This window comes from Telmatherina bonti (genome assembly GCF_933228915.1).
Source record: "Telmatherina bonti genome assembly, chromosome: 15".
NCBI classification, from domain to species: domain Eukaryota; kingdom Metazoa; phylum Chordata; class Actinopteri; order Atheriniformes; family Telmatherinidae; genus Telmatherina; species Telmatherina bonti.
Window position 1 is genome coordinate 165,001 of NC_136613.1, and position 12,483 is coordinate 177,483.

Genomic DNA, 12,483 nt, shown 5'->3' on the forward strand with positions numbered 1-12,483 from the left:
CAAGCGTGCAGCCAGAGGGCGCGTCCCACGGCAGAACGGACCGGTTCCGGTCCAGTTCTGGTTCTGGACTCACCACCAGGACCACCGTGTCCTCTCCGCTGAACTTCGGGATGAATTTGTCCCCGCGGATCCGCTCCGCGTCGTTCAGCGGCCGGAAGCGACACATCACCTTCACCCCGCACACACCGCTCTCCACCGCGTCCATCACGCAACGTCCCGCTTCACGCAGAGAAAACGGGGCCGGTTTGTGTCCAAAAGAGGTTCAGTCGGTCCGGATCCGATCAGAAAGCTCGCGCTGCTGGGCTTAGTCTTGGTCTGGATGCTGAGCCTGAACGCTCCCACCTCACTCAGGTTCAAGAAGCGCCTCCCCGCAAAGAACTCTGGGACATGGAGTCCTGTTGGAGATATGAGGCAGGGGCGGGGTTACGGGGAGGGGGGGTGGGGGGGGGAACCCAGGACCACTCCAGGTGACAGGCTGGCCAAGAGGAGAACAGAATCATTCGGAGCTAAACGGATCAGTCCATGTGCACCAGTATACCTGTACCAGTATAGCTGCACCAGTGTACCTGTACCAGTATACCTGCACCAGTATACCTGCACCAGTATACCTGCACCAGTATAGCTGCACCAGCATACCTGCACCAGTATAGCTGCACCAGTATAGCTGCACCAGCATACCTGCACCAGTATACCTGCACCAGTATACCTGCACCAGTATACCTGCACCAGTGTACCTGTACCAGTATACCTGTACCAGTATAGCTGCACCAGCATACCTGCACCAGTATACCTGCACCAGTATACCTGCACCAGTATACCTGTACCAGTATAGCTGCACCAGTGTACCTGTACCAGTATACCTGCACCAGTATACCTGCACCAGTATACCTGCACCAGTATAGCTGCACCAGCATACCTGCACCAGTATAGCTGCACCAGTATAGCTGCACCAGCATACCTGCACCAGTATACCTGCACCAGTATACCTGCACCAGTATACCTGCACCAGTATACCTGTACCAGCATACCTGCACCAGTATACCTGCACCAGTATACCTGCACCAGTATACAACCACTCAGACAAACACTGGTCTCAAAGTGGTTAATAAATATGACCACAGCTTGGACAATGAAAGACACAGGTCTGTTAGGGTGAAGTTCAGCAGCAGCAGACACGTTTTTTCAGGAAACTCTGCTCCGTGTATAAAATCACAGCGTCCATCTGACTCCTCACACAGGGTGTGTGTTTATTTTTCACCAACAGCACGAAGTCTTTCATTAGTAGTTCTGATCTTTCCTGATGTAAATATGTCAAGCGGCTCCAGTAACTTCCAAACATCCACGGTACCGCGCCGCTGGCAGTCTGCCCCACAACCGTCATTCAGTCACAGTTTGCTTCAAAACACCAACACAGTGAAGATCTCAGCTGTGGCCGAAGGACGTCATTCACATCAGCATCAAACGTCTTCTTCCTGTGGGGCCCTGATCGGGGCCCTCCTATCCCCTGCTCCCCCGGGGGTATCTCACAGGGGACACGTTGGGAAAGAAAGGTGAGGGCGTGCAGGAGCCAATGGATGAAGTGGTGAACGAATGTTAGAGTAGAGGGGGGGTGGGGGGATCAGGGTGAAAGAATTTAGGAAAGTGGGTGGCCGCTGGGATAGGGGGAGGGGGGGTGTATGCAGATGGGTGGGGGTGCGTATGTGGGGTTATGTTGGTGGTACGGGGGAGTGATGGGGTGGGTGTACAATGAGGACTGTGAATGTGGATAGAGGGGTGTAGGGAGGTGTGTGTGTGTGTGTGTGTAGAGTGGGGTGTGTGTGTATGGAAGAATGGGTGATTATAGAGGGAGCAGGGATGTGTGTGTGAGGGGGTGTGTGAGTATAAAGAAGGGAGTGTGTGAATGGGGTCTTAGTAGGGGGGTGCATGTTAAAGTGTATGTAGGGGGACCTTGTGTGTGTGTGTGGGGGGGGGGGTGTTATGAGGCGTGTTTGTGTGTATAGGGGAGTATGTGAGTGGGGGCACGGGGGTAGGAGAGTGTGAGTCTGAGTGGGTGTAAGAGAATGGGTGGATAGGATGTGTTTAAGGAAGAAGTGTGGATGCGATGTGTGTGTGTGTGTGTGTGTGTGTACGCGTGTGCTGGTGGCCCGGGTCTCGGGGGTCCTCCTGGCGTGCCTCTTGCCTTTGTGTGGGAGGGGTCACACTGGCATGATCTTCTCTGAACACGTTCCACTCTGCATGTTCTGCATGTGACACAGTCACCGAGTCGTCTGCAGGTTTATTCACTAACAGCAGCTGGTTTTCTCATTTCTGTTTGTTTCTCATTTATATTTAACTTTTTAGATTCATAGTTTAGTTACTATGATCTAAAGTTGGCTTGTATGTGCATGTATATGTGTTCATACTGGCAAGTGTGTATATGTTTGTACGTATGTATGTGTGTGTGTGCATAGAGGTGTGTGTGTATATATATATATATATATATATATATATATATATATATATATATATATATATATATATATATATATATATATATATATATATATTTATATATGTGTGTGTGTGTGTGTGTGTGTGTGTTCTTTTTTTTTCTTTTCTCTCCCTTTATTAACATTAGAACATTAGAATTTTTAGCAGTTACGGATGATACACTTGCTGATGGATCTACCTTGTCGACATGCAGCCATGACAGGTGGAAGTGAAAAGGAAGAACAGCCAATGAGAAACATGTGGAATGACTCAAGTGAACGACAGCTCATCAGAATACACAAAGGAAAAGCTTCAAAATAAGACAAGACAGAAGTCAGAGAGACCAGAACAAAACCCAAACCAATGAACCACAGTCTCATTCAGAACCACCACGTTCACACTGAATGGGCCACAAACTGCCGGACGGCACTTTGGTTTTTAGAAATCACAAAGTTTGAGTGCAAACTGGAGGGACATCGTCTTCTGCACAGAGAAGTTTATTCATTACACTGACACTGTCTTCAGGTTAAAGATAGAAATGGATTCATTAGAATTAGAGGACTTAAAACTCAACATTGGTGCAGCTTTGTATACATTGTTAAATGATGACTTCATTGAAATTTGTGATTTTCTGTCTTTTGCTGATTCAGCATATAAGTACGCTGACAAAAATTTCTCCTCCCTCATTTCACATATTACAAGGCACCTTGAGAGGAATGAGTTATGTGAACTAGAGGATCAAGGTATGACAGAGCTACTTAGCCTCAGTGATAAAATTACTGAGTTGCAACAGTCTGTCAGAAATAATGCAGCAGAAAATGCTGCACCTAATTCAACTCAGAAAGAAGTAGTGTATGAGCAAACAGCTCCACTCACAGAAAGAGAACAACTGAGAAAAGAGGTGGAAGCACAAGTGGCATTAGCTTTGTCACAACAAAACAAACCAGGTCATACTAACAGCCCCAAAACCTTAATGAGTGATGAAGGTCATAGTGTCAGGGACAAGTTCCTATTCAGCACATCCCCCAAAATCAAGTGGGGAAGATAATTCAAAATATCAGGCCAGGTCTGATGGACAAACTCAGCAAGGGATATCTTGAAATTGAAATTGTTAACGCTGTGATTAGTGCAATATCACCAGGACCACAACTACGCAGTTACCTTGAAGGTAAAAGCAACCTCACCCTACTGACCTTGAGGAGGATTCTGAGATCCCACTATCAGGAAAAGGGAGCAACAGAACTTTATAAGCAGCTCACCTGAGGTCCAAAATAATAAAGAGACCCCTCAAAGTTTTCTGTTATATGAATCGGATTTGAGACAAAAGATCCTCTTCGCCTCACAGGAAACAGAATCTGTGTTAAGATATGACCCTGCCCTTGTACACAGCATGTTCCTGCATACAGTTCTGACAGGTCTGCAGAATGACAGCATCAGAAGTGATCTCCAACTGTATTTACAGCAGACTACAGGTGATGAGTTGCTCCTCAAGAAACTTAACATTGCTTGTGAAAATGAGTCAGAAATACAAAATAAAAAGAAACTCCTTACTCCACAGCACCCAGCTACTATCCATGCAGTTCAGTCTAATGACATAGTTGCAGATAAGAAAGGGAAAAATGTCAATCTAGATCATAGCAACAAAATCCAGTCTGATGTACTAAATTAGTTAAAAGAGATACATTCTGAAATGGCCTCCCCAAAAATACTTGATGCTGTGGTAGCCCAACTGAAAGAGTCCATCAGACCTCAAAATCCTTCACAGACACAGTACCTAGCCCCACCAGTAACCCAAGACAATGTTCCCCCTCCCATGTTCCAGTGCCTCCCTCAAAACTGTTGGCCACCTTCAGGTTCAGGATGGAGAGGAGACACTGCTCCATATCGACAAAGGTTTATACCTCAGCCCCATTGTCCTAACCAAAATCATGCAATATCTGCAAAAATGTGTTAGCTGCCAGCAAGGTGAGTGAGTACTGCATTCATTGCTACAGATGTGGAAGCGATGAACACTTCATGGCAGGTTGTAGGGCAAGAGGAGGAAGACAGGAGAGAAATAGTTCTTTCAATGAAAGAGAGTTACCCCCACAGGACAGGGAGTAAGCAGGACTTTTGGAGTGTCCCAATACCATTATTCATACTGTGGTGTCACTGGGACAGGACATGTGTTAAGACAGTGTGCATCCTGTAAGTTAGGCATTTATTGTTCCAAAATCTGTCAAGCTCAGCATTGGCCAGAACACAGACAACTGAGTAAAAACGCCCACATACAGCAGAAACATCCCTCCCATCCAAAGCACATGCCCTCCACAAAAGGACAGTAAACAGTCAATCTAACCCTGTGGGTTTAATAGGGAATCAGTCCACAGTTAAATGCTACATCCATGGCTATAGAACACAGGCATTATGGGACACAGGCTCCCAAGTTAGTACTGTTGATGAGGGGTGGAAAACAGGCATTTGCAACAGAAGGAACTAAGAGATGTCTCTGAGTTGTTGAATGCACCAGGTGATTTAAAGATCACAGCTGCTAATGGTCAGAGTATGCCTTATAAGGGTTTTATTGAGGTCACTTTTGGATTGGCTGCTGAAAGAGCAAACTCCAAGCAACTTGTTGTGCCAATGTTGGTGATGAAAGGCAGAAGTGTCTGCCCATTTTAGGCTTTAATGTAATAAAGCAAGTTGTAAAAACCAGCAGAACAGAAACACCAAATGCTGTAGGGAAAGAGCAGTTGGATGAGACATGGAAAAAGGGAGTGTGACAGCCTTATTGATTTGGTGACTGCTAAACAGTCTTGTGGCTATGTTGTGAAAAAAACAAAAGAGAAGGTCATCATACCAAAACACACTTCTGTTAAAGTTGACTGTAAGGCGCAGACAGTACCACTTAAAGAAGACACAATTCTCCTTTTTTGAGCCCGATGTAAACCCTCAGTGGGCTGAAGACCTCCAGTTCTGTGAGACATTGGTAAAACTAAGGAGTGGTGTTTCACCTTTCATTGTCCTTGATGTGCAAAACCCCACCAATCATGATATTGTGTAAAGAGGAAAAACATTTGTTGGCACTTTGCAAGAAATTCAGGCAGTGTACCCAGCCTCCATTATAGAAAACGAAAGTAATTTTCCTCCAGTATCAGTGAGTCAAGTGAGTATAGAAAGTGGGCAAGTCATTGACACCAAATGGAATCCACCGGTTAATCTCAGCCACTTAGATAAATGTGAGAAAGCAGTTGTACAAAACATAGTCCACGAAGAGTGCCAGTTATTTTCTAAGTCAGATAATGATCTTGGTTGTATTGAAAAGCTGAAGTCAAACATAAAAAGATCTGGCCACATTTACCCTGTCGCACACACTTTCCTGTCTGTGCCAAAGCCTTTATACAAAGAAATGAAGGAACACAACACAACCTGCACAACTTGATTGCACAAGGATAGGTGAAGAAATCCAACTCACATTATTCTTCACCGGTTGTCTGTGTAAAAAAAAAAGGATGGCAGCCTCCGCCTCTGGATAGACTATTGGGAGCTAAACAAAAAGACTCACCCTGATAGACAACCCTAACCCCGAGTTCAGGACATTCTTGATGGCAACTCATGATTTTCATTGCTAGATCAGGGTAAGGCCTACCATCAAGGATTTATGGTAAATGGACTTGTACTTATATAGCGCTTTTCTAGTCATGCAGACTGCTCAAAGCGCTTCACACTACTTGTCACATTCACCCATTCAACACGTACACTCCGATAGGCATACCGATACCGATAGGCATACATGCTCTTCCTCCTGAGCTAAAGCTGCCCTAAGCAAGCAGAAGAAAAGCAACATTTTTACCAACAATTGCAATGAAAGAAATAATCTAATCATGAATCGTTTCCAACCTGAATTACTGTTCAGTTATCTGGTCCAGTGGATCAAATGAAATACTCAAGAAACTTCAAATACTACAGAACCGCACAGTACTTAAATGCAACTACAGGACAAATGTTATCATAAGGCACGCAATCATCTAAACTGGTTATTGGTAAAAACTATTGTACTTACTACTCACTTTCATCACGAGCATCTCAGCGGCAAAATCACCAATGGAACTTTATAAAGACCTACAGTTCAGTATAATTACACATGGGTATTGTACTAGGCATGCATCTGAAATTAATTTTATATTACCTAAAGCTAAGACTAATGCATTAAAAAAGACTTTACAGAGGAATGTATGAGTGGAATAATTGAACAGTGATTCAATTCAATTCATCTTTATTTATATAGCGTCAAATCACAGCAGTGCCATCTCAAGACGCTTTACAGACAGACAAGAAAACATAATGAAGGCCAATTCATAACAGCCTATATAAGGAATCCGACAGATTGAGTTGAGTCCAACCTGCTGAGACCTGCTGAGACAGGAGACATACATGTTAATGATGCAACACTGTTATTGGGGGGGGGGGGGATAAAAGAGAGAGATAGAGAGAAAGAAGCTCAGTGTATCAGGAAATGTCCCTCAGCAGTCTAAACCTATAGCAGCATAACTAAGGGATGCTAACCATCCCTAGTTATAGGACTTATCAAAAAGATAAGTCTTCAGCCTAGTCTTAAAGGTGGGGAGGGTGTCTGCTTCCCTAACACTAACTGGGAGCTTATTCCATAAGAGAGGGGCCTGATAACCAAAGGCTCTGCCTCCTGCTCGGCTCTTTGAGACTCTAGGAACCACAAGTAAGCCTGCAGTCTGCGAACGAAGTACTCTGCTTGGTATATAAGGAACTATGAGGTCTTTCATATATAGTGGTGCCTGGTTGTGGAGGGCTTTATATGTAAGGAGAAGGATTTTAAATTCTATTCTAGATTCAACAGGCAGCCAATGAAGAGAGGCTAAAACTGGAGAAATATGATCTCTCCTGCTGGTTCTGGTCAGGACTCTGGCTGCAGAATTCTGGATCAGCTGAAGGCTTTTCAGGGCATATTTAGGACAGCCCAGTAATAGAGAGTAACAGTAATCTACACTGTAAAAAAAACCTGTAATTTTTACAGGAAAACGCTTGCAGCTGTGGTTACCAGAGAATTCCTGTAAAAAATACAGCAACACAGTGGATGACTTTACTGACGATATCTGTAAAACGATTTACAGTGAAAGAAATCACATCTAAATCACATAAGAAAAATGTTAATTTTGCATCATAGTGTTGTATATAAATATCCAATTTCCCGTATATTTTACAAGTAATAACTGCTTGTTATGCATCAGTTAATTGTATAATTAACAGGAAAATATCAACAAGAAACTAATTTTTATGTACACCTTTTAAAATGGTTTTCTATATATTCCATATAAAATATAATCATCATACACTATACTTCAGGTTTTAAGAATGAAGTTATAATCTAAAAATTGTCTGCAAAATGATTACTACTACACAAACTAAAACGTGCAAAAATACGTCTTCACAGACGAAAATGGCAAAATATCACCTTTTGGGAAGTTTATTTAACAGGTAGCACCAGGTTATGAACAAGTGGATGCAATATTTTTTTCACAAGATGTACACAAGATGACAAGTTTTTCTGTCACTTTAACAAAGAAAGTCATAACCCTAACACTGAACCCTAACCTACTTCAGCTTCCAGCTGTTTACGCTTCTCGGGATGTACTCTGTAAAACCTTTGTCTAATTGGAGGAGAACCTCTGACATCTATGTCGTGTTCAATCAAGTCGGTACATGAAGGCGTGTCACCAAACAGGCATGGAAACTCCCGAATTAACTGAACAACTTGCCTGCGCTTAGACAGATCTAGATAACCCAAAGAACCGTCGAGTTGATTCAAAAAGTCACTATTTCTCAATCGACCGGACACCATAGCCTCATCTGGCTCCGGTGAGTCCCCAACCTCCAACTCCGCCACAGCTGGGGCTGGAACCACCGCACACTGAGGACGAGCTGTAGATAACCCAGCAGTTACAGCATCTGGAGAGAAATATGGTTTCAGCAAGTTGACATGACAGAGCTGAGTTTTAGATCTACGTCCAGGAGTCGAAACCAAATAATTTAGGTCAGACAGCTTTTTCACAACAGAGAATGGACCAGAGAACCTAGCCTGAAACGGAGAAGCAACTAAAGGCAACAGAGCAAGAACCTGATCACCCGGCAGAAATTCTCGATGTACTGCATGCTTGTCATACCGGGTTTTCATCTTACCCTGAACCCTAGCCAATCTTTTCTTAGCCACATTCTGAGCTGTGTACAACCTATGCCGAAAACCATTAAAGTCAATCAGGTTACTGGGAGGGTCAGCGTCTTTCCAACAGTCCTGTGAAAGTGCCAGAGGCCCACGAACCCTGTGACTGAACACAAGATCATTTGGACTAAACCCAGTGCTTTCCTGGACCACCTCACGAGCAGCCAGCAGCATCCACGGCAAAGCCTCCTCCCAGTCACCTTTCATCTGGACACAAAAAGAACGCAACATTGATTTAAGGGTTTGGTGAAAACTCTCCAAAGCACCCTGACTCTGAGCATGATAGGCCGATGAGAAACTATGCTCTACTTTCAGCAATTTCAAAACTTGAGCATACAACTTGGAACAAAAATTTGAACCTTGGTCCGATTGAATTATACGGGGCAATCCAAAAACAGAAATAAATTGGGACAATGCACGAACAACAGATTTAGCAGTAATGCTACACAGAGGATAGGCTGACGGATATCGAGTGCATTGACACATTACAGTCAATAAGTAGCAAGCGCCTGACTTGGATGGTGGCAAAGGCCCCACACAGTCAATCAGCAGATGTTCAAATGGCTGACCAATAACTGGAATAGGACTAAGTGGGACCGGCTTCAATGTCTGGTTTGGCTTACTAGTTAATTGACAGGTATGACAAGACTTACAATATGCCGACACGTCTCTCTTCAAACGAGGCCAAAAGAAATACCTCATAACGCGGTCATACGTCTTTCTAACACCCAGATGTCCACACTGGTCATGAGCAATCTGCAAAACAGTCCTACGAAGTTGCAAAGGCACAACAACTTGGTAAACAGGGTCCCCCACGAAGCCCTCTAACTGAGGCATCCACCTCCTCATTAACACATCATTGTGCAGAAAGTAACAATGAGAACGGTTTCTAACCTCAGAAGGAGAACAGACCCCATCCCAGAGCTTCTCCAAGGTGTCATCCGCCCTCTGCTCCTTCACCAGCTCACTATGAGAAACAGACCAAGGAGCAACAGGCACAGCAACATCACTGTAAGGAACATCTTCAGATTTTAACTCTTTAGAACGAGTCACTGCACAAGCACCAAACACATGAGAAAACTGAGCTTCATCCCCATGGTCACTGCACACCACAGGATCCCCGGCTACTTTAACCGGAGGGTGAACATCCGCCCAGACCCGGCCACCTGCTATGTCATTCCCCAAAATCAGAGCTACTCCATCCACTGGCAACGCCGGACGAACCCCAATGGACACTTCACCCTGAAAGAAATCACAATCCAACATCATCTTGTGCCGTGGCACACTCAAAACGCTCATGCCCATACCCACAATAGGAACACAAGTGCCAAGAGAGGATTTCTCAGAAAAAGGCAGAACAGAGGATACTATAAAGGAATCAGCCGAACCCGGGTCACGCAGAATTCTCACGCGCACCCGTTCACTACCCCCCACAAGAGATACAAAGCCCTCAGTAATGAACGGTAAATAGCACTTTAACTCAGGCGCCACCTCAGTAACCCTCGACAACCGCAAACTCCCGACAGATGCAGCACACATCGCAGGTTTAGACGATGCAGATTTAGACTTCAGTGCATGACAATCTCTTTTCCAATGCCCACATTTATGACAATAATTGCAGATTTTATCAGACTCACGAAGACGACCACCTCTAAACTCAGCACCAGGTGACCTCTTAGAAAAAAATTCACAAGACCCAGACTCGAACGATTTACCTGCGGAGTGAACCAAATGGAAATCGTCCGCGAGCGCAGCCACCTCAGACACCGTTTTCGCCCCACGCTCACTGACATACACGGCAATCCGCTCGGACACAGAATTTTTGAACTGCTCTAACAAAATAAGCTCACGCAGATCCTCTTTTGATTTAACTCCAGCTGAAGAACACCGGCTATCAAAGTGCGTAACTAATTCGCGCATAAACTCCAAGTGTGACTTATCTCCCCGTTTCCCCCCACGAAACCGCTGCCTGTATGCCTCAGGAACCCGTTCATAGGCCTTCACAACAGCTGCTCTAACGGCAGAATACTGGGCAGAGTCCACACTACTCAAAGCAGAAAACGCCTGCTGCACTTTACCAACCAAAACGCACTGTAACAAAAGTACACGAACAGAATCAGACCAACCTCGAACTTCCGCGAGACGCTCAAACAAAGAAAAAAAATTTTCAGGGTCCTCCTCGTTAAACCTCGGAAAGAGCCTCAAATCACTCAATTCATCTGACCTGGATCCATGCACTCCTTGGCGCACGCCAAACTCAGCCTCCAGTTTGCTGTCGCTAACAAGATCCAATTTTCGCTTCTCTATTTCCAGCTTCATTTTCTCCATTTCCAATCATTTTTTGTTCATCAGCCTGCGCACGCAACACAAACAATTCTTTTTGCTGCACAAATGTTAACGCGGCACCTCCTGTAGCCAATAACAAATCCTCACTCTGCTCCTCAAGCGACAAAACTCCCTTTTCAATCAAACCCGCTTTCAAATTACCTTTAACATATTCTTAACTTTTCCTTAAGTCACCAACTTCTATTTTATAAAGTTCAGCAATAGCGACCAGTTGTTTTTTATCGCAAAGCTCTAAACCACCAAAGCTTGGCGACTCAATAAAACTCTTAACAACCTCGTCCATGGCACAAACAACAACAAAAAACCCACCAGGAGCAGAAGCTTAAGTGATACCTTCGTGATGCTACACCCACAATAAAGACGAGGACCTCCGCTGGTCTACTCAAAGAAATCCCTGATTTAACTCCCCCCTAGTCTTCAGAAGACGTGGCGGTGGGGATTACCTGTTACTCACAGCGGCCGGACAGCCCTGTACAGACCCCGAGCCGACGAGAGGGAAAAGGGAAAGTGGATGCTTCGACCCGCAGCTTGTCTCCGTCCCTAAAGCCCCCCAACGCGAACGCTCTCCTTATGAGAACGACGCCTGAGCCTACAAGGAAAATCCCCCTCTTCCCACAAAAAGATGAGCATCACAAGTTATACACTTACCTTCAACACTCCCAAACAGCACAGCTGACAAAACCACGGACGACAAAAATCCTGCCCTGCTTCACCACAACGCAACCGAAAAACTAAGCCGCACACCCAGCCGTGTCTCCCCAAGAGCGCAAACCAAGCACCAAACATGGGCAATGACGTCACGGGGAAACCCCTGCCGCCAAACTCAAGTGTGGAAGCCAGCTCAGATGGATAGTGGATGTTGAAACTGTAATAGCTCCCAAACATGAGGCACAATGCAGAAATGAAAGAGGTGATCTTTGTGTTGACAAGGTTCCTATCCAGACTCAGCATGTACCTTGTTGAAGAATAGCAGGACTGTCCTATGAATAAATTATTTAAAAGGCTGTATTAGTAAGTGCTGCACATAAATGCCAAATTCTACAAGCAGCAATTAAAAATGAGATAGGTATGAAATAGACTTACCACAGACAATAATGGCAGGTGTCAGAGGCACTTGCTCTAGTTGGACCTCTTCTGGCAGACATGTGTCTTCTACATATAAAAACATGGACTCTTCCTTCTCATCAAAGTAGCTAAGTAGAAGAAGGATCATCTCTTTCATATCATCTGAGCAGCCACCCTGCTGTCCCCGCATCCTCTGAAGCCTTGCATAAGTTTGAAGGAACTTCTTGCTCTTGTTGGCACAAACTGTGGTCATGTAGTTGAGAAGCCTTTTCCCCTTCAAATCTAAATTTCGCATGAATGTCTCTTTGAGCTCAATCCCAGTGAGTTCCTTGAAATGGACCAACATTCCAAGTTCATTAAAACAAAACGGC

The 12,483-nt window shown here is 44.6% G+C and overlaps 1 protein-coding gene across 1 annotated transcript in view; it reads right to left on the minus strand.

Moving 5' to 3' along the window:
• LOC306766499 (kinesin heavy chain-like) overlaps positions 1–205 on the minus strand; it is a gene marked incomplete at both ends in the record, with an annotated part of 80,984 nt that extends 80,779 nt beyond the window's left edge. The window contains one exon of the mRNA XM_079254279.1: positions 74–205. Within this exon, the coding sequence (XP_079110405.1) occupies positions 74–205 (132 nt within the window). The remainder of the gene's footprint in view (positions 1–73) is intronic.
• Between the last annotated feature and the right edge of the window lie 12,278 nt (positions 206–12,483).